Here is a 26,869-nt window from a genome sequence, read left to right on the forward strand (position 1 = left end):
AACTGATCCAGAGTTGAACACTGTCCTGACGCCAGGACGGTGGCGCTACGGCTATTGGGCCAACTCTCCACCTATCAGGGGAATGTGGGGTTGGGCCACGGCCGGCCATTGCCGCTTGAAAGCGCTGGAGACGCTGTAGTACATATGCCAGGCCTGTAAGTGGCAATGTAGTCTGCCACAAAAGCAGCGAAGAAGACTTCCCGCCCATAGTTACCATGGTTACCCTTCTGTTTATTCTCCGCTGTGGCTTTTTTTCTCCCTCCCCGAGGCAAGCGTTTGCTCCCGCTGCTGTAATTCAATGCAATCCCTCCCCGTCGAGGCAAGCACTGTAATTCTCTCCGGTTAGTCCACCAGCAGATGACAAACACCCACCTCTACGCCTCTTCCAAGGAACGAGGGGACCGTGCGGCAGAGTTTCAGTTTCAGTTTCTTTCGCCGGTCAAGATGTCCGTTAAAGTTTAAATCTTCCGGACAAAATTAGAAAAGTGCTGGTCAAAGGTCTTCTTTGTTATTTATTGAGCTTTAAAACAAATGAATAACGACTCTATAGGCCTATAATAATATAATAAAGCACGGAGGACGGAGATCTTTTTTTCTCCCCCTCTTGACTTGATCAGAGCGCGCTCCCCTCTCCTGCAGGGGGGTCTGGTCAGCTGCAGCTCACAGAATCAGCCCCGTAGACAGCAAACAGCACATAGAGCGAAATGAGGCATGGCTAAAATGCATGATCTGTTTGGTATTTTGAAAACAGAAACGTATAAATATACCTTATATAGGTATGGCCCTACAATATATCATTTAAATATAGCATGATAGGTGTTCTTTAAATTTGAGATCATAGCAGGAGCCGGTTTCCTTTTCTCTCCATAAAAACTGAAAAGAGGTGGAAAAATGCTAGCCTAGCTCTGTCCGCAGGTGACAAAACCTGCATAGCAGCACTTATAAGGCTCTCCTATTAATACATTACCTTGTTTGTTTAAAACTGAAGAGAAAAAAATGTCAAGCTGTGCCCAGGAGTGAAGTCCTGAAATGTTCGCTGGTTACTAAGAAACCTCACAGCAACGATAAGACTCCAGGTAACTTACACAGTAAGCCTATTTTTTTCCAGTTATACTATTCTCTTTGTTGAATCTAAATTGAACTTTGTTGCCTGTAAAAATAAGAATCACAGTTTAAAAATCCTGCTTGAGATTTAAATAAGAGTTCTTGGAGGTAAAATTGTACGTTTAATAAAGCACAATCTCAAGTACCTTTTCATGAGTTATTCAGGTTTCAGTCAATCAGAAAAAGGGATCTAGCTGCTCAGACTGAAAAGTACAGTGTAGCATGATTCACACTTGCTTCTCTGACCTGTTGTAACCTTGTGTGACTGAGTTCAAAGATTTTGACTGAGGGGAATGAGCCAGGATATAAAATGATCCAACCTCTGCTGGGTGTGTTCATTTGCAAACAAGTGAAGCCTCTAAAATCCTAATGAAGACAAATCTAGAAAATATTGTAAACTTAACTCTGATTTGTCTGTTCTAAATTTCAACACGTTCAATCCCTGATCTACTCAAAGGAGTCGAGGCTTATAGAAATAAACATGTCAAATTATTTATTGTATTTGTATTCTGTTTTGCGTTTTGTATGAAATCTGAGAAACCTCCTTGTGATGCCTGCATGGCATGGTTTGCATATGAAGCACAAATATTTGTCCTCCTCTTATGCTGGACCATATCATACCTGCTCATTGATTTGCAAATTCACCTCACAGCAGTACACGTGTTCGCCCAGCTCATATGTTGATCAACTGCGAGCGCTTCAACCCTTCTTACATTTTTATTTTAATGATTTTTAAAGGCCGACTGTAATGCAAGTTTGTACAGCATTCATGATGCCCAGAGGATGAACCTACAGTATCTACTGGGGATCCCCTGGCTTTTCCTATATGGCACCAATAAGGCTGCCATTTTAGTTTTTAGGGTCAAAAACAACTAAACAAATTATCATAAAACTCTACATAGTTGTATTATTCTCAGAATGAAGTCATTTTAATTACTTTTTGGATTCTTCATTGGTCAAAATGTGTCAAATGTTTCGGTCTATAATAAAATATTATTTTGCCTCAACTGTACCTTGTGTTCAGTGCTATTTACTTTTCTCTGTTTTTGTTTTCTAACAAACCTGAAGAAATGATCTGAATACTTCACTATGTTTCTAACTGAACACTGGTTATGGTAAAAAATATTGATTATAGATCTCAATTACAAGATTTTAAAGTAGAATTCCACTTACTACTAGATATTTTCACTATAAAGTATCACTTTATTGACCTGATATGACACTTACACAGCTTTTACATCACTGATTACACCCTCTTATTATATTCTCATTACGCTTCATAATGGGCTTCAGAGCTGCACAATGGTTCTTACACCTTGCCAGGTACGAGCTGGTACAGTGAGGCACACACCCAAACACACTCAGATACTGTCACCGACTGTATCACACAAACTCAACTCTTTTTATTTCTCCCCTGATATGTCTTTTGTTCGACACCTGATATGACCCCCTCTAGCTCCTGTTTGGCACCGGCAGAGACCCACCCACTTGTTCAACCCTGCATTATACTGCAACAACCTCCTCCCCATGCCTTGAAATATCAGTGTCCAGCTGCACAGTTTGGCAGTTTTATCAGCAGTGTCAGTTCTTCTCTAGCCTCATCTCTGGTGAGGCCTACCAGCATTCCCCCCCCCCCTCCCCCTCCTCTGTCGTGTTACCAAAGCTTAGCCCTGCTTAATCCCAGTCATACCTATACCACCCAGTCCACGCATGCAAGCAGGTTTTGAGGCTTGGCCCAGTGAGTGTGAGTGCGTGTCACTCCCCTCCCCTAAGCACAGGTGGACTGGTAGGGAACGCTGCCAAATACTTTTGGTTTAGGTGGAGGGAGGGGTGTTGACAGAGGCTGGTGGGTGTAGAAGTTTTTGTTTTGTTGTGTTTCTTAGATAACCATTTTGTGGTACCTTTTCACTCCCCCAAATCACTGACACACCTTCAGAGCAAATTTGAGTCTCTATCTCGCCTGCTCTCACTTTCACAAGTCTGCCAACGCTCAGACACAGTTGAGTTTCCTGAGAGCGCTAGAGAGGAACTGAAATCAAAACTTCTCTTCTTAAAAGGTCAGTAACATCTAACTGTCTCTTTCACTCTGTTTACTTCACTGTTTTTTTTCTTCTTTTTTACTATTTCGCCTGCCCTCAGGAAGTAATAATGAGAGATTCATATTTTCTGTACGGTGGGAACATTTCAAAGTATGCAAAAGGTGTCGGCCACCCACAAGCGGCAGAATCAGACTAAAGGATGGCTGACCTTTCACAGGTTACCCTACGTTCCCTTTTTAGGTTGCAAATCACTCCACGTCTGCATTTTTTATAATGAGGGTTGTTCAGGGTATTCTCATTGCTGTACAGAAACTACCCTGTGTGTGCATGTCTTGCAACAGATGTGCTCGCAGTGAAAGCCTCCCCCTGCACATAAAAGCCAAACACTGAGGAGGAAGCAAGAGAAAGCATGACAAAGCTGGAACAGACTGATATCCATTTGTTTACTTGTTTTGACAGCAGCAGCTTGTATAACTACATGATTGATTGATTGTGCACGATATACATTTCGTATTTTTTAAATATTTTTCCTTGCCATCATCACGATTCTATCATTATGAGAGCGCCTCAGTGGTTGTAAAATGAAATGTTATGCTTGTTAGGTTTCTTAATGGACTCATCAGTGACAAACGCAATGTCATCGCTCCGTTGGAAATCTTAAAATCTCACTTTCATTCTAATATGAGAAATTCATAATCAGTTAGTGATTAATTTTCTCTTTAGATACAGCTTCTCTATACGACACATGTGGGGGTTGAGGTGTGACATCTCATTATTTCACTCTTCCTGTCTGTGATACCCTCATAACAAAACACATTAGTTAACCTTTAGGGTATTATTAAAAGCCTGTAATGTGCAATGTCTGCTGATCTACGAGATATAGTTACCGCATGTTTCCATCTTTAAATTTGACATACTATAATTAAATGATTATTACAATGATGGGAGTTTTCTATAGGTAAAGTTTCCTACATTTCCTGTTAGAAGAGGCATTGCCTTGGGGCTTTAGTGGTTAATCTTTTATGTAAACTAATTGCAGCAATTCACCACGCAGCTTCTCAGCAGGTGAACCACATCAGTGACAAGTTGTTCATACACATGATGGATGATTCATGTATAAGTACAAAATGAAGGTTCGTATAGGCAAATGTATAGCCAGGAAGTGACAAACAGAGTGAAAATTGCACTTTTATTTTAAATGATTTAAAGGAGCATGTATAGAACACATACGCTTCTGCCCTCAGCCTTTATCAGCCTTCTTTAATATAGACATAAAACAAGAAGAAGCCCCTATAGAGCTCTCTTTGTATCACAGAGGCGCTTAAATGTGAATAAAGTAGACAGTACCACACCTTCTCTCGTCACACAGCCTGATCTACAGCCCTCCGTCTGCCTCTATCCTACAGGATGAACTCAGTTGAACATGATCCTGGCAGGTCTTTTGTTAAACAGCCTCCCTTACATTGGTGTGTTTCACAAACATTACCTGAGGCTCATTTATTTCGTGTTTGTACAATCTCACCTATATAGCGCACTGTACAGTATATTACGAGCCAAGGAACTTTGTGTGCCTTTTATAGAGTGTTTTGATGTGTTTGACAGCGCAAAAGTACATGATTGAGAAACTTAAGAGATGTGGATGAACGTGGCAGGTGAATGAGGAGGTAGATACATAATTGCAAAACAATGCAATGTGTTCATTATGAGACTGACAGAGTGAATGAGTCCACACGCCTTCTTCCCACCTGACAGCGTGTGGGCATGCCCATGTAACATCATCAACACGGGGGTACACAATCTGATCTTAACCTCTAATGACACAGATGTCTTCTTGTCATTGTTCTCCAAAAATCAGTGTTTTTAAATCACGCAGCTGAGACATAGTCTTAATAATGCTGAAGCATTTAATAAGCTAATCTCAATAAACCCCAAGTTCAGGTTAATGCCCGCATGTGAGTTTGTATGTATACAATGGCCGGGTAGCTGTTTGTGTGTGTGCTTGTGTGCGTGTCCGCCCTCCTTCGTGGGATGGAGGTCCAGGTTTTGTTGTGTGTGTGGAGTTGGGCTGGGTGAGTAAGCCGCCCCTCACAGATGAATAGAGGATGGGAGGAGGCTTGAAGAGGCTGCCGTGGGTGGGAGGCCCGAGCCTTGCCAAAAAAGCTCCTTCTGTGGGATCTGTGTACTTTTGCGTTCCTCACGAAACACAGCGCCTGGCTCAAAGGAGAAAGCAGCCAGGGAGGCAGCCGCTCACACTCCTAGAGGTCGGCTCGGTCGCACCCACTATATTCTTTCTTTCCGCTTACAATTTCTCCATTTCCTTCTTTTTCCTCTTTTCTTTCCTCTGTCTGAACCAACTGCAGCTTTCCTCACATTGTGGCATTTTTCAATACAGAAGTGACAAACTTTAACAGCCACCTCACCTTGGAGCAACATATTGAAACTACAGAATGCCCTTTTGTCATATTATAATTTTCTAATGGTTGTATTGATTTACAACTAGTTATTTGCGTATATAACATTAGGTATAGGGTATATTTATTATTTTAAAGGGCTGCTGAGACTATCATTTCATGAATTACTCACTTAACTTAAAATCATATATGAATCTGTTATAATAAAATAGCAGTTATATTAGCATAATATTGACTATATCCCAGTGAAAATGTAATAAACAATGATATTTGTATTGTCCTGTAAGCTCAAACTAATCTGACATGTTTATTGTGATACATTTCACATTACGTTACTGAAACGTTAGTGGTGGTGGTTTGCTTTGTGCTTTTGCAATGAAGCATTTTAAATTGTGGGTGTTTCCTGAATGTTACCTAGATAATACAAAATAGGCCTGTAACCACAGGCAACCCACCTAACCTCAGCAGATTGACAAGTGCAAAGAAACATGATTCTCAGCTTGGCAATCAGACATAATTATAAGTCAGAAAAAAAGGAAAGCACGACTTTGTAGAACAGATCTGCAGGAAACAGAGTCGAATGTCATTCAGCATCAGGGTGTTCGATGAAGAAAAGAAGAAAAACACAGCACGATTTCATAATGTCTAAAAGAAAGATCTGGGTTGAATAAGTGGGTCCACCCACCTGTGTGTGAGAGGCAGCGAAAGAGAAAGCGGGGCTGGATGGCAGTTTTAGAGACATGAGTGTGTGGGTTAGGCTAGCTGGCCTGCTTATGCTATCTAATCACGGGGAGAGAAAGGAGAGCAGCATGCCTTGATCCGCCCACCCACCCCAGACAAACAGCAGTTAGCCTGCTAAGTACTATATGTGGTCGCCTGCAGCACTGGGCCTTACATTGGGGAACAGAGACAAAAAGTGACAGACTCTGCAGGTAACAGACATCCAGCACAATTATGTCTCATTCTGTGCTCTGGAGAGAGAGAGATGTGTCAATCTGGAAGCAGCTATGGGTCACGACTGCATGTGAGAGAGAGTGTGTGTGTGTGAGGCACGCTTGGTGTGTTAATGGTGAGTAAGTTTGCCGTAATACAGCAGGTTCCAGGTAGGAAGAAACCTAATGAAAGTTAATTCACTGATTTCTAACCCAAATTAGCCACATTAGTTCTAACCTAAGGCTAACCACTGAAAAAACTAATGTATTCCTTAATAAAACTAGCATATTCAGCAGTTAGGTCGCTAAAACAGTGATGTTTGTCAAAATCCTTTTCGTCTTGGATTATTATCAGATTTATGAACATGAATTATGTTTCTGCTGTGTTAGTTTCACTGCGTCTCTTTCGTCACTTGGCTCATATACTGATTAGTTACCTGTGTGATACCTGAGTGGGTGTGAGTCCAAAAATATCTGACCTACGAATTGCACTTGTGTGTTTGTGGGTGTGCATGCGGTTGAATGCGGTCCGTTACCTTGTGCATGTGTGTGTGTGTGTGTGTGTGTGTGTGTGTGTGTGTGTGTGTGTGTGTGTGTGTGTGTGTGTGTGTGTGTGTGTGTGTGTGTGTGTGTGTGTGTGTGTGCGCCATGACAGGCATCTGTCTCCCCTGCCCTGCAGCCTTACTGGTTTAATTAGGAGGTGCCAGAGTGCCCGAGGGCTCTCCTGCTGACACACACACATGCACACACACACACAAACATTCACACACACTACCTGAGGGCAGGCAGAGGCTGGCCTCCTTCTCGTTATCACTATAAGGAGTTGTCCTCGATCACCCCACGACCCTCCCAACGCACACACAAATATTCACACAAGTAAATGAAATCAACACAATAATGCATTCAGAAGCAGCAAGGTGGAGGAGTGGAGGGCAGTTTGACTCCTATGACATTATTACAAAAATTAAATATAACGAAGGTGGCCTTAAACATATAAAACTAGAGTGGGGGTTTGGAGAGCGCAGACGTAGGCCACTCGTGAGGTTAATTCAAAAATGCATATTCACAAAAGCGTAGTTTTGACAATAAAAAGATGATGTCCCAGACTCTCAACAATGCAACATACTATACTTAAGACATAAAAGTAAAATAGTGCAATGAAATAGTGCTGTATCTGCAACAAGAATAGGATCCACTCCAACATTTAGTTGGTTCTTTTCGAGATCAATCCTACATAATTCAAATAAGTTTTATGAAAATCGGATCCGTTTTTCCATGCTGTAAAACCATTAAGAGAAACCATAACCTCCTTAGGGGAGGTAATAATCATATTTGTCTTCAACAAACATCACCAGAGACAGTCAGGGTATTCTCACACAGCGTTGAGTTCAATCAACGCATTACGACCAGTTGTGAAACACTGTAACTCTTCTACTCGCAGCTCGAAATATGCAGCTTGTGTACCCTACCTCCCTTCTGGCAAATATTGCAATACTGATTAGGGTGTTTGAAAAGAAGACAAAAGTAGAGAGTTAAAGCACAAACAGAAAGGTCAGCAGAGAGAAAACGCCCTCAACTCACTCACCCGAATGGCATGCTCCGAGGTGAGTTCTAATGAATTGACAGACAGGTGTGTGCCTCTGTGATTGAGCGGGGCGAGTTAACAGTAGGTTTTTTATTTTGCACACATGCCTGCCTCCCTTTGGGTTTAAGCAACATTGCATATGTTTGCGTGTCTATCTCTGTCCTTGGACTTGAGACGGGGTGTAGAACTGCTGCGATCCTCTATCTCTGGACTGTGGGGGGGTGATCGCCTCCCTTTCCTGCTCCTCTCCCACTACAGGCCACACCTGGCCTCCGACACACCAAGGAGAAGGGCATAAGTCAGGCTGGTTGTGTTTGTCTGTTTCCACGGCTATTAATCCTGGGAAGGTCTGATGAGTAGATTCTTATGCCATGCACACACTGCCATGTCATTTTAAACCTGAATATGAAGGTCTTCTAAGATTGACAGTGTGAACATTTTAGCATTTACAACTTCTCAAATCTAACCAAGAAATAACATAATTTGCCCATTTGTCCAAAAATACAACTACTTTACAAAGTAACGCTTATTGGCAGGTTTGTTTAGGTTAAGGCCCCAACGACTTCAGGTTAAGATCAATGTTTGGGTTGAAATAGCTCTCTTAAGGATAAGGGAATTTCGTTGTAATGGTTACAATGCAACAAGTCCTCCAACTCATACGACCAAATGGGCCGATTGTTCAAGCCCTTATTACGACCAAATATGTTGTTTGTTCAAGCGCTTAATACGACCTATAATTACGTTTTAAAGTGTTCGCCCTCTAGTGCTCCCGTTGAATGCAAACGTTACAGATGGTCGTTTATTCACAAATAACCCTCTCTGTAAAATCCTAAATTGTAGGATAGTTTGGCCATTAAAACGCTTTTTGATTAGATTTCTAGCGAGAAGTGTATATTGTTCTTTTAGAATCCACGTCCAGTCGATATGTAGGATCTATAGTTTGATAGATATTACGAAGATGATTTGAGGTTTCGACAGGAGAACGTGCGGTCGCTTCCATGTAAAGTTACGGGTTGAAAACAGTATTTCCGGTCTCGACGTTTTCATAATAAAACCAATGATCAAATGATTTAACAGTGATATCTGCAGTACTCATCCACTAAAAAACATCAGTTTATCCTTGTTAATTATACGACATTAATTGGTTTAAATTGTGTACAATGCTTTTGTGTTTTTCCCATAGGTTTTTCTCTTTCGATTCTGAGAGACACATTTCTTTTTTCAGAGGTTTTGATAGGCTAAAATCACGCTGCAATGCACGTCGGGATTTTTGCGATATGAAATCGGAAAACATTTAAAAAAAAATTAAATAATACTTTATTCCGAGTGTTCTTGCTTTTCTCTTTGGAAGTCATCACATAACGGCATTGTAATACACGGTTCGGCTGCATTACATATTACACATCTGCCGTAGTTCTTTATTTATAGAGCCCCTGATGAGAAGACTTCTGGACAAACAGGAAGAAGTGCCGCCGAAACTGAATATGTGACGTGAATCATAAATATATCAGCAATTACACAACATCTTACATTTATTTTCACAAAATACGTCTCCTTGCAGTATCAACATTAATTCGGCTGACTTTTATATTTGATCCAATTGGTAGATAGGTTATATTTACACCATAACGGTGCACAGCTGATAGAAAGGGACACCTAGTGGTTAAAAAACGTTATTGAATTTTGTTGTTGAAATTATGTTATATTTTGTTGAAATTATGTTATATTTGATGAAAAATATTAAGAGTACAGAAGGTCAATGAGAGAAATATAGAATAGAAAATATCAAGAAGATACTGTAGTGATCTCTATAAAACAGTTTAGTGCAGGACGTCCACAGATATTAATAGGAGGATGTGCAAAACAGACAAACTAATAAGGCTTTATTTAAACATTAAAGAATACTTTAAGTTAAGGTCTTCTTTTGAATAAGAAAAAAACGTTGGGGGTATCCACAGATAAATATTAAGTCTGACAAAGTACAATCACCTTCCCTGAATTTGACTCAGGTGTAACTAAAGTCTGATTTAAGGGTTGTTTATATTTCACATCATTAATCAGAATCTGCAAAGTAACTAAAATAAATGTAGTGGAGTAAAAATACCAGGTTAACCTCTGAATTGTAGTGGAGTAGAACAAAGTAGTACATGCTGCTGTAACAAAAACATTTCCCAACTTGGGATCAATAAAGTATATCTTATCTTATCTTATCTTATCTTAAGATGATCAATGGCTACTGCCATATTTGCAAAATTTGCCTCTGAACCTTGACAAGTGCATGTTTCAGGCTTATCAATTAACAACAGGAGGGGTCACAGACATAAGACCAGCTGTTAAATAAAGCTCTTCTGACCTTAGCTGTCATGTGGATATATTAATGCTGCCCATTATGGACACAAGCAATTTTCACCCATTTATTAATTATATGTTTTAAATTTGATAACACCAGTGTGCTTCGTATCCCCTAAACCTCCAGGGTGTACACAGTTTAATACTGGCAACTTCTAATTGTGGGAAATACGAAAACATCTTATAAAACTACAATTCCCAGTAGAGACGTGCCATAGCACATGTTGCGAAACACACAATAGCCAGCATGTGTAGTTCTGGGGGGGGGGGGGGCTGGGCTGGACCCGTCCAATTCCAGTTTTGGATAATCTGCCGTGGTTCCATTCCATTTCAAAGAACTGTTGACGCTCGGCGTAACCTTGTCGCACTGCCACTCCAACATCCAATCACAGGGCTTGAGGACTAATCACGGGGTTTGTAAAGCAAGGCAGATGTTGTAGTCCCAAACGATAGCTGGGGATTCTGGGTAGTGTAGTGTCTTCGGAAACTGTAGTATCTAAACTCCGAAAAAACTATTTGTTTCTCCGAATCGAAGGTTAAAAACACAAAAGCATTGTACACAATTTAAACCAATCAATATTGTGTAATTAACAAGAATAAACTGATGTTTTTTAGTGGATGAGTAATGCAGATATCACTATGTAATCATTTGACAGTGAGGGGAATACATCCGGTTTTATTATGAAAACTTCGAGACCGGAAAAACAGTTTTCACCCCGTGAGGGTTGACGCTGTCACTACCCGATCTGCCCCCCTGCCGGATCCGTACTGCGCATGTGCGAGATGGTCCACCATATTGGACAACTCCGTACGGCAACCCAACTAGGACACTTGACACAGTGGCTTTTGGCAAAGCACACAAAGACAACTAAAAAAACAGAGAGAGATGAGTTATTGTTATTACAACGTGACTTCACTATTATTTAACAACTCTTTTTATTGGGTTCTTTTATTTGGGGTTAAATACATTGTCAGAATAAGTGAGAAATTGATTGAACTTCTGTTAGACAGCTATCATACTGAATAAATATTTACTGTGAATGTATGCAAAAATGTATGGCATATAGCTGTCTAACAGAAGTTAAATCCATTTCTCACTTATTCTGACAATGTATTTAACCCCAAATAAAAGAACCCAATAAAAAGAGTTGTTAAATAATAGTGAACGTTGTAATAACAATAACTCATCTCTCTCGGTTCTTTTTCTGCTTTGCCAAAAGCCACTGTGTCAAGTGTCCTATTAGAGTTGCCGTATGTAGTTGTCCAATATGGCGGACCATCTCGCACATGCGCAGTACAGATCGGGCAGGGGGACAGATCGGGTAGTGACCGGTAGTGACAGACGCTAACTTTACATGGAAGCTGACGCGTTATCCTGGCGAGACCTCAAATCATCTTCGTAATATCTATCAAACTATAGATCCTACACATCGACTGGACGTGGATTCTAAGGGTACAATACACACTTCTCGCTAGAAATCGAATCAAAAAGCATTTTAATGGCCAAACTATTCCACAATTTAGGATTTTCCAGAGAGGGTTATTTGTGAATAAACGTCCCTCCGGAGCGTTTGCAATCAAGCATGTTGTTTCTTACACGACAACTTTAAAACGTGTCTCTGGGATCGTAATAAGGGCTTGAACAATCGGCCTATATGGTCGTTTTTTGTAGGAGGACAGGCTGTTACAATAATAAACACATGGTTAAAGTTAGGGAGTGATCATGGTAAAGGTTTGAATAACAACAACGCTTGCTATCTGTTTAAAACGAGAAACACAGCTGTCTACACCTTCTTAAATTGCATTTTTTTTAATGACCCTTCACCTCCCACTTACACAGACTTTGTCATATAACCTTCTTTCCTCCTGACAGAGAAGAGTCATAATTACTACAGGCTTTGTCACTTGAGAATAAACATATGTATTATCCGGGTACCGCCTGAAATGAAACAACTGATGCTGTGGTTCTTTTTGAAAGGAAAGTACCCTTTTTATCAAAGATTGTCTATGACTCGTAATATTAACAGCATTAAGAGTTCAGCACCCTAGGCTAATAGCTCTCAAGTTTTATGGAACTGTATTTATAACAAGCTTTTAAGTGAGATCTTTTGTTTTACTGACACAAATTAGGTTTGATGGTATGTGGTTGCATTGCTGCTATACAATCAAACCTATTCGCGTGAGTTCTTAGTTTTTGAGAGAAATCTGTGTATGTCATATTGAACAGCATCAAAGTCTCCATGATACCAACTTCATGTAATGATGCTTCACACCCCATCCCCCCTCCAAAGTGCCAATCTGGTGCCCTGGTACGAGTGTCCCGCTGGGCGCAGCAGGAGGCAGTAAACAGGTACGCTGAGACACCCGCCAGACAGACAGACAAAACAGATGACTCGTACTCAGCCCCCAGTCCTCGTGTTTTGTGACAAGACACACCACGTCTTGGTGTAGCCCTAAAGTACACTGGCAAGGACCGGAGAGGGGAAAGGAAAATATATTTAGCCTGAGATATAAAACACCAGAAACCCAAGATTAATGTCCTGTTGACAAGACAATAATACAAGACAGTTAAAAAAAACGTGTTGAAAGCACATCACTGAAAAGGTTTTTGTTCAAGTTTTTTTTCACAACCTAGATATAACTAACGTGGAGGTTTCTGATAAAAATAAAAAAGGTGGCTAGAGTACCAATTACATTTGTAAAAGGCAACATTTTAATGTTTTTGATTACTTGGAGATCTCAAAGTCATTGAGAATTGAGAAATACTAAAAACGTTAGAGTAAGTGTTTATTTGCAAGTTAGGCATAAATAAATGTTTGCTTTTGTCTTAGCTTTGCCTTTGTGAGAGTGTACTGAATTGTGAATGATTTTGTTATTGGGATTTTGCTTTTTAAATCAAGCTTATAGCCATGTATACTGTGCACACATTACAGATGGGATTAAACACTTTTGAATCTACACCGCAAAGTGAGCTGTCGAGGAAATCAATGTATTTTTCACATTTGATGACGCCTGGGTTTATGTCTATCATGGCCAATGGCAGTTTTACAGAGTTCAGAACAAAGCAGTTCACAGGTACCACTTACAGAATGCTGCTATGACGGCAGCGGCGTGTTGAGAATAGATAGCCGATCTTATAAGATGGCAAATGTTGTTTTTCTGGCCGTCTGGCTGGCCTGCTAGCAGTTAGTGGCTAACCCTGTTTATATATACTAGATGCCAATGTGAGCTGGCCTCAGCTCTCACCCTGTACAAAACAGTGTAAACCGCCAGGGCATGGGCTGCGGTCTGCTGCAGTCCATGTTTTCCCCAAAGGGAAGTGGGCATAGCAGTCTGATGTACACTCTGATGTCTTCTTGTTTGTGGAGGTTAACTCAACACAATTTGACTGCTTTCATAGTCTGATTGTCAGTTATGATTTGTGGATGGTTTGAAATACTTCAGTAGATTTGAAGGTCCGCTGACCACTAAGACAACAATGTCTGACTGCATATTTCACCTTTATGAATGAAGGAAATGGTTTGGATTTTTTCTTAATTCTATGTTAGATTCTTAAATTAAGTTTTATTACCTGCAACCCTGTTTTGTTTTTTTGGTCTGTGAGAGAAAACGGTCCCACACAATTTTAAAATGTATCACTCAGGCGATGACGCTTTCCTGTAAGCTAAATTAAACAAAAAAACGTAAGTAATACAAAGGGCGAGGTTTATTGAGGTCATGCAGGAAATCCCAATGGCTGTTTCAGATCTGTTGAATGTGCTACGTCATAACATTTGGGTTGTCTGAGGAAACACTCTTTCTCCCTTTTTTCTATTTATTGCTGTCATAAACTCAAACACACTTTGACACAATTGGAAGAATCAGTCTGGTAAGCCATGCTATGTACCATTACCTTTGTTACCATAAACCTATGAAAGCAATTGCAAATTTTCTTGGCGTTCTTGAAAATCTCGCCAAACGCCTGCTGAACAGATTTACTCTTCTACACTGAAGTCTATACAGAATGGGTTATTTCTACACCACGATATGAACTTCCTCCACCTCCAGATAGAGCCGGTGGTCTGTCACCAACTGCTACCTTGCTTGGGCGGCTTTCTGACTCAAAACAAGAATCTAACGTTGGCCTATACTGCTCTCTTCAACCTGGTTTTTGAAAAAGACGTTTCAACAGAGAAAAATAGGTCTGCCTTGCTTGTGGTATTTTTCAGCGTTTGTGGTTTAACTTTGTCTCAGATATTGTCAGCTTTTAAGTGATATTTCCTTTAAAATGTACACCCCTGACTGAATCAGCGTGTTTTATAAGCTTCTGACTGCAGGGTGCCACACACCAAAGTGTGTTAATGTGTTTTCAGTAATTAGTCTGTTGTGACTGAGTGTTTATGGGGGCTACACTCGCCCAGCATGCATCTCATTGCCTTTCTTAACCCTACATTGACTAAACACGTGCAGAGGACTCAAAGAGTTTGTTAAATGTTTGTTAGATTATAGAATTGTCAGTGCAACTGTTTTTAAAAGACCCAGAGATCTGCATCTGTGTGACTACTTATAGTCCTGTACATCTCTTCATCTCAGCTTGAGACTAACCAACAGAAGTGCACCAAATAGTTTTCCAACTTTTCTCTCGCTTCCTCCTTTCTCTTTTTAACCCTCCCTCCGTCTCCCCAAACAACCCCTTCGAGTTCTTTCCCCCGGTCCCTTTATACCGAAAATTCACTCTAACACAACTAAAAATTCATTTTGTCTGACCTAAATCAGAGGGTGTCTGCGCCATGGGCTTATTACACAGTGCGCTTAAACTTGTGTTGTGGAGGAGGATGGGGTATTATTATCTTCCAGCTACCCACCCTGCTATAAAAACTAGTGGTGCGACATCTCCACAGCGCAGTGCTGCTGCCCTCCCTCCCTTCCTCTTACTCTCTCGCTCGTCCTACATGAGCCACACACAACAGTGAGCCTGACTCTTAACTCCACACTCCGCTACACAGACAGACCCAAGAATCACACTCTGCTCTCCTCTGCTGCGCTGCTTTTTCTTCACTCCATTGGATATTCCTCCTTGGGTGTTTTTTTTTTTTTACATTTAATTTTGTGAATGGGCATCCGTCGCCGGTGTGAGGAGCTTGTGAATGGACTGACTGCCGGACTGATTGACAGCAAATAGAGACCCAGCGGTGTGTCATTTAAAAAAGGGCAATGCTGAGAGGTCAAGCAGGGAGCAACAGAGCCTCTAAGTAGTCTGGAAATACAAAGACACGTGAGGGGAATCAAGAAACTGAAGGCACGGTAGGTGACGGGTGCTGAAAGCTGTGGAATGCTTGGGAGCGTATCAAGACATGTGTGAATCAAGAAGGAAGCCAGAGTTTTAGAGAATGCACATGGGTGTGTGTCTGAGTGTATATGTCCATAATGATTTGTCACATTGTTTCAGAGTGTGTATTTGAGTGAACAAGCTTGCACTTGTGCGTTATGTTACAGTGAGCACACGTGCAGCACTTAGTGTCCCTGTTTAAAGAGTGTTTGAGTGAGTGTTGAAGCTCTAGATCACAAAGGCCTGACAAGGTGCAAACAGGTCAATAAAGTCACTTAATGACTCATGTAATTATTTAGGCTGTAGTGTAAATATTGTGCTGTAAAATTCTGGAAATAGCAAGATCGTTTATAGCATCACAGCACGTCTTGGAAATGTCAAACATAGTAGTTTAACTGGACTTAAGTATGTGTTTTGTCTCCAGCGGTAATTATACATTGCACTTTTAGATATTCCATATCTATACGACATTCTGCTTTGAATCCAAAATAGAAGCTCAGGTAATTCATAAAGATAAAGGGAATGTTTGTGAGTGGGGACAAAATAAAAACATGTTATGGATTTGAGGCTGAGCTGAAAATTACTGTTTACAACGGGCTTGTTGTCAGCTCATAGCCCTCTTACCTCATGTTGTTACAAAATGCCATGACCAGTATTTCCATTAAAATTGTTTATGAGTTGTTGTTCATCATTATGTATTAAGATGTGTTTGTAGTCTCATATTTAAAGAAAGAAATATGCAGTGTAAGAGGAAAATAAAGAAAATCCAGCTGCATATAATAATGTAGCAGTTGGTGTATTTTTTTATAATGTATTGTCTGGCTGGTATATCTGATAATGTAACACTTATAAAGTCACTACAGAAAAGGACCTGCATTTCTACAAAAATGACAAATTACAGGTTTGGTTAATCACAAATTGTTACTCTGTTATATCTCATTCTCTTCAGTCACTTTTATCCTACAGCTGTCAGTGTGTGAAAAAGGCTTTCACTTTTTTTCATGAACCTTTTTACTATTATTTTTTACACCTTATGGTAATTAATGGACTATTTTTGAATACAGGAAAAATAGAGCAGATGATTTTTTCTTACCAAGGCTTGATTATGAAACTGTCCAAATTATTCCTGCTTCGGAAAATCTATTTTTTTATATCACGTTGTAACAATCAAGAATGTGCAACTTCTTTTGTTCATTTGGTAGTGTTGGTTCGGACAAAACAGAGACGTAGAGAAACATAAAGGGACTTAGAATAGTTCAATTAAATCTGTTTGTTAGATGGAAAAAGGTCTAGATGAAACATTCTTAATCACCGAACAGATTATTAACGGCAAACCCTAAACTTTAGTTTACTTTGGGGGTGAGAGAGATAATGGTGTGTAGCTGCGGGCCCCCCTGAAGGCCTGAGAGATGACACTTGGTGCAGACAGGCTCTTTAAGGGGCCGAGCGACTTGACTTGGCCTCCAGATTTATTGAGAACAAACTCAGTGTTTTCTCTAAATATTTCATTTTGTCATATTTCCTATTATTTCAAATGAAGAAATAATTCAAGGCATTAATTATCCATAATTTGCTGAAGTTAAAATAGTAGATAATGAAACATTGCTGACTTTTTTTAAAAAAATGTAACAAGTTATTTCAAGCACTAAGTGTTACATTTTAGGAAATGTATTAAAGAAATGCCGGCTGATTTTCAACCAAAATGATAATAATATATAATATAAGTCAGTCTAAAATAACGTAAATAAGTTTCTTCTACAACATCTGTTTTATAAAAGTGTAAATGTGGAATAAATGTGCACCAAACTGTGTAAACTTCTTGTAAATAAATTTCTGACAACTTTTGAACATAACTTGAGCAGTTAAATGCTCAAATTCTGCCCCTGACATTTCCTCATTATTGTCAAGATAAAAACCTTATTTTTTTTGTAACTGGCATTACTGTATATAGTGTTCACCTGCTCAAGTTGACAGCAATTAAGATGGAGTTTAAAAACCTCCACAGGCTCCAGACAATTGTCATTTAAAATCCGACCAAGGAAGAGTCTCCCTGAGAAACAGGTGCACTGCTGTTTTACCGGTGATAATGGACTAGCTTACACAGTAGGTCAAATGAATGTCTTCTCCTAATAAGGGGATGGATTTTGGCTGTCAATACTGTAAATTATTGTCCGTCTGTGGGCAGGTGTTGGCTGTGGACAGTAGGTGACAGGGGTAAACTTTGGCATGTGGGTCAGGTGGATGGCCTGACAGCGGTAAACTCGGCTTTAGGTGTTGGAGCTCACAGGCCAAATGAGTGTCTGCCTGTGACAAGGGGTGAGATGGACATTAGCTGCTGATTTGTGGCCTGAGCGCTCAGGGATGGGGACAAGTTAGCCTCTCTGCTCTGGGCATAATGATGATGCAGGTGCAACAGGGACAGAGAGGAGGAGGAGGAGGAGGAGGAGGAGGAGGAGGAGGAGGAGGAGAGGAAGAGGAAGAGGAGACTGATTAGGCCAAGTGGTGGTCAGAGCCCGGAAACAGATGAAGTTCTCGGGAGAAGGACGACACTGAATGAAGGTGACACATAATTTGGGGTGGGAGTGCTGAGAGTTGAAAGTGTTAGTGACTAAGTGAGGCATGAGAGGAGACGTACATGCAGGCGAAAAAGAGAGACGGACAGAAAAGCAAGACTGACCATTAGAGGTCAGTTTATTAATTGAATAGTTAATATCGAGTTGGTATGATTCGTTTTCACACATGCGACAGAAATTCCTCTAAAGTAAATTAATTCAGTGATGCACGTGTGATAAACAGAAATACGCGATGAATCAAAAATACGATTTAGACAAAGCGTGTATTCCAAAACTGCTGTTCCCAACAAATAAAAAAGTAAATTCGTGCACAAATGTATCACTCTGCATCCATTTAAAAACAATCAATGTTTCAGTGTCACTCTAGCTCACAATAAATTCAAACAATGAAGACTTCCGAGCCTCTTATGTTCTTTCAATCCACAGATCATTTTTACAGTGAGACACAACAGCTCGTTTAGGGCGATCCGATAGAAGCATTCATTCCTAACTCATTCAAATCAAAAAAGGCCAAAAATCTTTTCAATCAAGTCAGTTTTATCAATAAAGAAAAAGTTGGATTGTCCTTCCATGACTTCACTGTCTGAGTAAGATGGATAAAGAGCCAACTGACTTAAACAGTAATTATCAGAGGCCTTTCACAAGGCGTCCCCACCCTGGCTGCTCCGATTGGGTGGAGGGGGAGGGGGGGGGTGGGAGTGAGTAAAGGGTTAAGGCTGTTGAAATGAAATGTCGCTCCAGGACCTTGTGGTGGGAAAGCTGTGCCCTCCTCCCCTCCCTGTCTATGTGGCACATCCTCCTTAGATCCTCTCCACATTGTAATTAGGGGCCGGCCGCTAAGAGCTAGTGCTAGCTAGTGGCAAGCAAACAGTGGGAACGGAGGGGAGTGGTGCTCGCTGGGGCACCAGGCGAACAAACAGCAACAGCAGCACGTGTCTCATGGTTCCAGGAGTGGGTGGGATGGGTCGAGAGCAGACGAATGACAGTGGGTTACAGCCCTCCCAGCCAGGCTCTTTCTCTCTGCCTCTTATCCAATCCGTGTTGTTCCAAGCTCTGCACTATTGTTTGCCTTGGCAGGCTGCTACAGGGAGGGGCCCCTCGGCTGGTGTTTGTGCAACCTGTTAGGGAACTTTTAAGGCCATCTGATCTCGCTCTTGCTCTCTCACTGGAGATTCTCTCACCTTCTACCCAGGCTAGTACTTTTCTGGATGTTAGACACAAGGATACTGCACTTTGGTGTTAGAGAAACATTAATCTGCACTACAGAAAATAGTGACAGAAGTTTTAATTGTATGTGCGTTTCTGGACTTCATGTTACATCATTTGCTGGAGCATCAAATGAAATGCAGATAGAACATATGTTCCCTTCAGTATTTATGTTTTTATATATAATTTCAACTGGAGGCGACTTTCTCTGTCACTCTTTTGTTCCAGTTTTTCTAATCGTAGGTAGTTCTTTGTAGGTCTGCGGGCCTATATCCTATACCACCACCCCCTCTATAGACATTTTAATTATGACCACACTGTATCAATAGCATGAACATAGCAACAGTTACCTAGCAACAAGATCGACAAGAAAAAACGACATGTAAGATTGGTAACCACGTTGTATACCTGCAGGTGAAATTACGGATTTCCTGAGATTTTTTGATTTTTCTCACTCTCTGGTGTGATCCCCAACTGCACATAGGCAAGACACTTGATGTGTGTGTGTGCGAGTGTGTCTTTGTGTGTGTACGACTGTGTGGCTTTAGCCCTGGCCCATTTCGAGCCAGTCAACAATGCAGCTGTGGTGAGCGAGCCCGCTTCAAAGTATTTATCTACACATGCCTCCAGTGACCACCAAGTGTGGACGGCTAAGTTTAAGCTCTATTCATAGATGTGAATGAATGAGCACCCTGCCAGAGGAAGTTTTATCACAGTAACTGTAAACAACAGCGCAGTGAATCAACAGGTAGGAACTCAGGCAGCTGTGGAATGAAGGCTTAAAGAAAAGCAAAAAGAGATGTGTGTGTGTGTGTGTGTGTGTGTGTGTGTGTGTGTGTGTGTGTGTGTGTGTGTGTGTGTGTGTGCGTATTGAAAGTGTGGAGAGGACAGAGTGCCTAAGTAAGCATTTTGACAGGATACAGTATCTAGAGTACAATCTGACCTCTTTTGTTGTTCTCTTCATTTCTCACCACATCCCAATCACACACTGTATTGTTCCAATGAAGGTATCGGCTTTCTTCGTGCTCATATCTGTTAGAGAAAGACAAGAGAGATGGACGTTACACGCATTATCACAGAGACTCTCACGCACTTATCATCATGTGTCAAACACAATAAAAAGAAAAGTTCATGTTTTATCAAGATGATGGGTTTCCCTAACGCTCAGAGTCGCAACGCGCTCCTACAAGAGATCGTGATAGCACATTCAGGATTAAATATTACCCGATGTGATGTTTGCTCAAAATGAGACATGCTGTATTTACCACTTGTTGCCTTTGCTGCACAGATGGCACGCAAACAAACATGCCTACAGTATATTTTAATAAAGCTAGACTGTCACTGATTGTTGTTAACAGCTTCAGCTAAGAGCATTTCAAATGTGCATCGATTTACAGCTATTGTTCCCTTTAAATCAGTGTTTTAGAATAATTAACTGTTTCATTATTTGCTTTAACATGCCCACATCATTTTTCAGTTTGCACTCCATCCTCATGAGAATCCCTGCAGCACAAATCTACATTCCTGCAAAAAGCTTATGATACTGACTCTCCGTTTCTTGAGGGAGCGATAAGCCAACTATGTGGATTTCCATTTGTAAACGAAATCAAGTGCCAGCACGAAATCCAAAGGAATGATCAAATTAAATAATAACATGTTCAAAGTATCAATAATGTGTAACATTCCCCAGATATTTTAGACACTCTTCTTTCCATTTTTAACAAAACAATAACATCAATTGCAAAATAATTCCTTTCACTTTTTGATTCTCTTCCAATCTGAGAAAGTCCTTTCATAACGGAGACCTCTATCATCAAGTACTATATATAAGTTATATATTATACATAATCTTTCGTAAAAGCGCTGTTGGATTTTTTTTTTTTTAAGTCAGAGTAACTCTGAAAATGTGTCATAATGGTCACATGAAGTTAAATATGTAATATGTATATTATATAGAATAAATATAGAATAAAGTGAGTCTTTGAGGGGATATGTGGATCCAGTAGAATGTTGTCTTCTTCATGTTCACAGTCTAATTGAAGTGTCACTAAACAGTTCACTGTTATTCTCTTCCATAGATAACCATCAGCATGGTTCATCACAGAGAAGAGGACCTAATTGGGATCCCCTTCCCAAACCACAGCAGCGATGTCCTCTGCAGCCTCAACGAGCAGCGGCGCGACGGGCTGCTCTGCGACGTCATCCTCATCGTCTGCGACCAGGAGTACCGCACCCACCGCTCTGTGCTGGCCGCCTGCAGCCAGTACTTCAAGAAGCTCTTCACAGTGGCCACCACCGATAGCGGGGATCACAACCACACAGCTGCCATGTACGAAATCGACTTTGTGGCCCCGGACTCTCTCGCAGCCATCCTGGAGTTCGCCTACACTTCGACTCTCACGGTGACGGCGTCCAACGTGAAAGAGATCCTGAACGCCGCTCAGATGCTGGAGATACCCTGCATCATCAACGTCTGCCTGGAGATCATGGACAGCGGGGGTGGAGGCAGCGGAGGAGGAGGAGGGAGAGGGGAGGAGGGAGAGGAGGAGGAGGAGGATGCCGAGGAGTTTGAGGAGGAGGAGGAAGAAGAGGAGGAAGAAGAGGAGGACGAGGGGTCGAGGAAGGACGAGCAGGAGGACGAGGAGGACGATGTCAGCGAGAGGTCACTGCAGTCGTCGGAGAGCAGGGGGGAGCAGACGTCTCGGGGGGCGGAGGACTCGCCCCCTCCCAGCACCTCCACCTACCAGCAGCAGTTTGACCTGCACAGAGACTCGTCACAGTCGCAGTCTCCGGACAACATGAGAGGGAAACAGGTAGTTGTTTTGTTATTCTGCTAATAAAGCTTGCAAAGGTCATTCTTTTCTACAGTTCAGAAGGCTGATGATGCTGTGTTGTGTTGCAGGAGAGTATGGAGAGTCGGGCTTTGAAGGATTTCTCCATCGAGTCTCTCCTCCAGGAGGGTCTCTACCCCCGTATGTCAACCCTGGACAGGAGGGCCAACTTCTCCCCTCTCATCCCGGGCTTCTACCCCTCCATGTGGGCCGCTGAGTTCCCAGCCTTCCCCAAGCAGCTCCTGGACCCCAGCCACCACCTGCACCCCCACGCAGCGGCCTCGCAGCAGACCAGGCTCCCCCACGGCTTCCAATCGGCGGCACCGATGGAGGCCTCGAGACCCCTCGATCTCGCTGTGAAGAGAGAGCTCATAAAGGAGGAGATGAAAGACGAGATCCCGCTCAGTCTACTCCACGGAAACTTCCTAAAGGAGTTCGTCAGCTCGGGCCTAGGCAGCGCCATGAACCCGGGGTCAGCTCCGTCAGAAGGTCAGGGTCTCGTGCCGATAAAGGATGAGGCCGACTTCCGGTCGTACCTGAACTTCCTGAGCTCTGCGTCCCACCTGGGGGCTCTGTTCCCCCCCTGGCAGCTGGAGGAGGAGAGGAAGATGAAGCCCAAAGCGTCTCAGCAGTGTCCGATCTGCAACAAGGTCATCCAAGGTGCTGGGAAACTGCCTCGACACATGAGGACGCATACGGGGGAGAAACCGTACATGTGCACTATCTGTGAAGTACGATTCACCAGGTATGCAAGGCAGCACTTTTTATCACATCATCATTACTTAACTGGCACACAGAGATCACCGTGAGAGCTCTCTGTTTCTTTGTACTACAAAGCATCAGGTTATGTAAAACTGCAGGGTTAACGGAAAAGTACCGCAATTCTCTTTAGACTGAGGTTAATCTGTTTTTACGAAATCTGAATATCAAAGGGCTTTAAGTGGAAAGCCCCCTACGCTGGTTTCTTTGCATTAGTGGTATCTAACTCACTTACATCCTCTTGCTCTGGAACAGTTCCACAGACCTTTAATGTCAGCAGAAACAAATCATTTTTTAAACTCACTTGTACTTAGCAAGGGCTAAAAGTGTGAAGAATTGCAATGCTATAATTGATGTGGTAACCTTTCCACGCGCCACAAACTGAATGAAAACATGTGGGTTTTTTCTTCTTTTCTCAGACAAGACAAACTCAAGATCCACATGAGGAAGCACACAGGTGAACGCCCCTACATCTGCCTCCACTGCAACTCCAAGTTTGTGCACAACTACGACCTGAAGAACCACCTGCGGATCCACACCGGCGTGCGGCCATACCAGTGTGAGCACTGCTACAAGAGTTTCACACGCTCCGACCACCTCCATCGACACATCAAGAGGCAGAGCTGCCGCATCTCCCGCCCCAGGCGAGGACGAAAGCCAGCTGCTTGGCGGTCCACACCCACCAGCAACTTCCTTTGCCCCCCCACTGCTGCCCCCAACCGGTTTGAGGAGAACGGGTTGAGCCCTGCATACCAGGGAGTCAAGAGCCACGGACTCGGGGAGATGCTCTCCAGCAGGGGTCTGGGGTTTAAGAGCGGGGACAGGGAGAGCAGGGAGGAGCGGCGAGCAGAAGGGAAGCACATCGCACGGGAGGAGAAGGGAGGAGCGGGGAGGCAGAGGGGGGTGTTCGCCTTCGCCCTGTCTGGAGAAGAAGTGCTTACCCACGCTCCGTTTTACGCTGCGCCCTCTGACCCCTGGACCATGAGACTGGAGCGCGCTCCTCCCATCCCTGAGCCGGCCAAATGAACTGAGAAAGAAAAAGAAAAAATGGACAAGAAAGATATTCTCTTTAATCTCAGAGTCTTTTCTGCCCCAAGAAGCTAAAGCACCTTTTTAAAAAGTGAACGAGAGATTGATCAACCCTTTGCAGGCTGCTGATGTGGCAGACTGTTTGAGAAAACGGTCTCATTAAATAATTTCACAGATGTCATGTTGAATAATTGTTTACAAATAATCTGATAGCATTTAAGAGGAGGCACACAGTTTGACACTGCTAATGAGGAAAACATATCAAAATGCTGTTATATATATTATTTGCGTTACTTATCTACAGGGTTGTTTGAAATGCTATAAATGCAAAATAAATCATTCTAAAATGTCATCTTAAGATGTGATGAGGCTTTTTCTGAAAAATCTTTATATGTAAAATAAAATTCTATGAATAAAACAGGATCTATTGCAATTGTTAAATGAGTGACTATGAATGTAAAACATTTACACGATTACATGTACAAAATAATCAAAAATGTATTATAGAATGAGGTTATCATAACATTTCAGTCTCAAAACAAAAGGAAAGTGTGGTAGACATACATTGCATTAGAATAAGCCTTCATCCAAACAAATCACAGCAAGTTGAATTATGATAAACTGTGTTTAAATGTTTAAAAAAAGGGGACCTGTACTTCCAAACAAACAAAATAATGTTTTATAACAGCAGGGCGTTATCCGGCACACGTCCTGAAAGTGTATTTACTCCTGACATAGTTATTTTATGACATTCCCAAACAAAGGAAACCCACTTGAAGTCTAATAAATCAGGACATTTGATAAGGTGTTATTAAACTTTCACTGCCTTTGTTCTGAGTTAAGCTCCTAGTCTGCACTATTGTACATAGATACATGGCCATGGTGGTGTTAATTACAGTTGCGTTGCTGAAAATGTAAAATATATAAATATATATATAAATATATATTGATCTTAAAAAGGCATCCATCCAAAGATGTGTACTTTGATAATTCACAGACTTGAATAAGAATTTGTTTTAATGTTAATGAAATGTGTCTTCAGAGGATGTATATGTGTGACTAATCAGCTGCCGCTTTAGCTATTCAGTATGCTTGTGTTTTACCTGCTGCAACAAATCAAGAGGGTTCCGCCCTGTTTTTCATAATGTTCATCTCTGATTTGTGTATAAAGAAGTTCGATAACATTATTTGAATTGAAATGGGAAAGTATTTTCTTGCTATTTATGCATATTTAAATGAATGAGCCTTGGCTATATTTTGCAAATCTGTTTTATAAAGACACTAAATGTTGAAATTTGCTTTTCTTTGGCGTATTATTTGAGTTACCAATTGTGTGTGTGTGTGTGTGTGTGTGTGTGTGTGTGTGTGTGTGTGTGTGTGTGTGTGTGTGTGTGTGTGTGTGTGTGGTGTGTGTATGTTTCTTTGTGAGATTACAAATGTTGTATAAATAATCACATGATACAACATTTAACAACAGTTTAGACTGCTCCATAAATTACTTTGGGTAAATAAGCCAACCATAATCTGTTCTGATCAATTAAACAATACACCCAGTAATTTTCAGTGGCGGGTAAATGCACACTAAACAGCACAAAACACAAAAGTTGATACAATAAAATTATTATAAAAGTCACTACATTCATTCATGACTGATACTTATTAAAATCAGTCACAAAAACATTATCACAAGTTGAACATTAGTCTTTTAGTTCAACATCATATTGTAGGTGGTCTTTGAACAGTTACAGACATTTTCAAGAGGATTTGCGTCATTCATTACACAATCAAGTTGAAATATATTATAACCGAGGTAAACACTCAATAAAGCACCACTTAAAACATCTTTCAATGATTCACTTATGTGGTTTGGAAAGGCTTTCAATAGATCAATACATTTAAAGAAATACTGATCATAATGCTGCTGAGACCCATTCAGTGTTTTCACACTGACCTTGTGGATTTTATATCTTAACGCTATTTGATAAAAAAAAAAGTGAATCAGATCTTTCACTGTGGTGCTGCTTTGTCATTCACTGAGAGTTTATTTGTCTTCAGAGTTTGTGATTACAAAAGAGCAGGTTCAATAAATGTCTTCATAACTTAAAGTGCTATTTCATTGGCCGTGCTTCACACAGTGCTCGTCTGTTTATTTGCCCTGACCTCTAGTGGAAAATAAATGGAACTGTAATAAACATATCTTCTAATATTAAAAGAATATCCAGAATTATATGTTTTACCTGAATATACTGCAAGACATAAAATAAATACACAAAATGTTTCATAAATGTTGATGTTGAAGTGACACAGACCCATGATTTGTCTACTAAGTGGCTCTTGGAATGAATAAAGTGACTGTTTGAATCCTTCTGATACAGCTCTATCCCTCCGGAGGGCGCTAAAGACTTAAGTTTGACTCCTGGACAATGGCCAGTCAAAAGTTTGACTTCAGACACTCACAGTGAGACACAGTGGGTTTAGTAATAAGTGATTAGTTTAAATGAGTAGAATTAAAAGTGTTTTGCAGTATTTCTTTCTTTGCTCATATTAAAAATCTGGTGTAATAATACAAAGATATATTGAGGACATACAATAAAGAAACTGTGGTGGAAGCTTTTTTTAGGACACACATACAGCCCAAACCATATCCTTTCATGTGGGGCAGAGACGGTCTGCAGCAGCTGCTTCCTGAGGGTTTCACTCATTTCTTTGCACAGGGGTTATTGTGATGACAGGTTCCTGTGAT

The 26,869-nt window shown here is 41.2% G+C and overlaps 1 protein-coding gene across 2 annotated transcripts; it reads left to right on the top strand.

Annotated features, from left to right (window-relative positions):
- Window positions 1-3,015: 3,015 nt before the first annotated feature.
- Window positions 3,016-25,398, top strand: LOC117476323 (zinc finger and BTB domain-containing protein 7C). Of its 2 annotated transcripts, none has more exons than XM_034122758.1 (4): window positions 3,016-3,161; window positions 21,586-22,320; window positions 22,410-23,083; window positions 23,517-25,398. In XM_034122758.1, the coding sequence occupies exons 2-4, from the start codon at window positions 21,598-21,600 to the stop codon at window positions 24,121-24,123; spliced, it is 2,004 nt and encodes a 667-aa protein (XP_033978649.1). In that variant the 5' UTR covers window positions 3,016-3,161; window positions 21,586-21,597; the 3' UTR covers window positions 24,124-25,398. The 2 variants fall into 2 exon arrangements, with proteins under 2 accessions (XP_033978649.1, XP_033978648.1); XM_034122757.1 differs by lacking the exon at window positions 3,016-3,161 and adding an exon at window positions 15,387-15,703.
- Window positions 25,399-26,869: the final 1,471 nt, after the last annotated feature.

Source organism: Trematomus bernacchii, unplaced genomic scaffold, assembly GCF_902827165.1.
Source record: "Trematomus bernacchii unplaced genomic scaffold, fTreBer1.1, whole genome shotgun sequence".
Taxonomy (NCBI): domain Eukaryota; kingdom Metazoa; phylum Chordata; class Actinopteri; order Perciformes; family Nototheniidae; genus Trematomus; species Trematomus bernacchii.

What these genes read in the sequence shown, in the direction of transcription:
- LOC117476323 (XM_034122758.1), top strand. Translation starts at nt 21,598, where the DNA reads ATGGTTCATCACAGAGAAGAGGACCTAATTGGGATCCCCTTCCCAAAC. An exon ending in ACAACATGAGAGGGAAACAG is followed by an intron (nt 22,321 to 22,409) that starts GTAGTTGTTTTG and finishes GTTGTGTTGCAG; the next exon opens with GAGAGTATGGAGAGTCGGGC. An exon ending in TGTGAAGTACGATTCACCAG is followed by an intron (nt 23,084 to 23,516) that starts GTATGCAAGGCA and finishes TTCTTTTCTCAG; the next exon opens with ACAAGACAAACTCAAGATCC.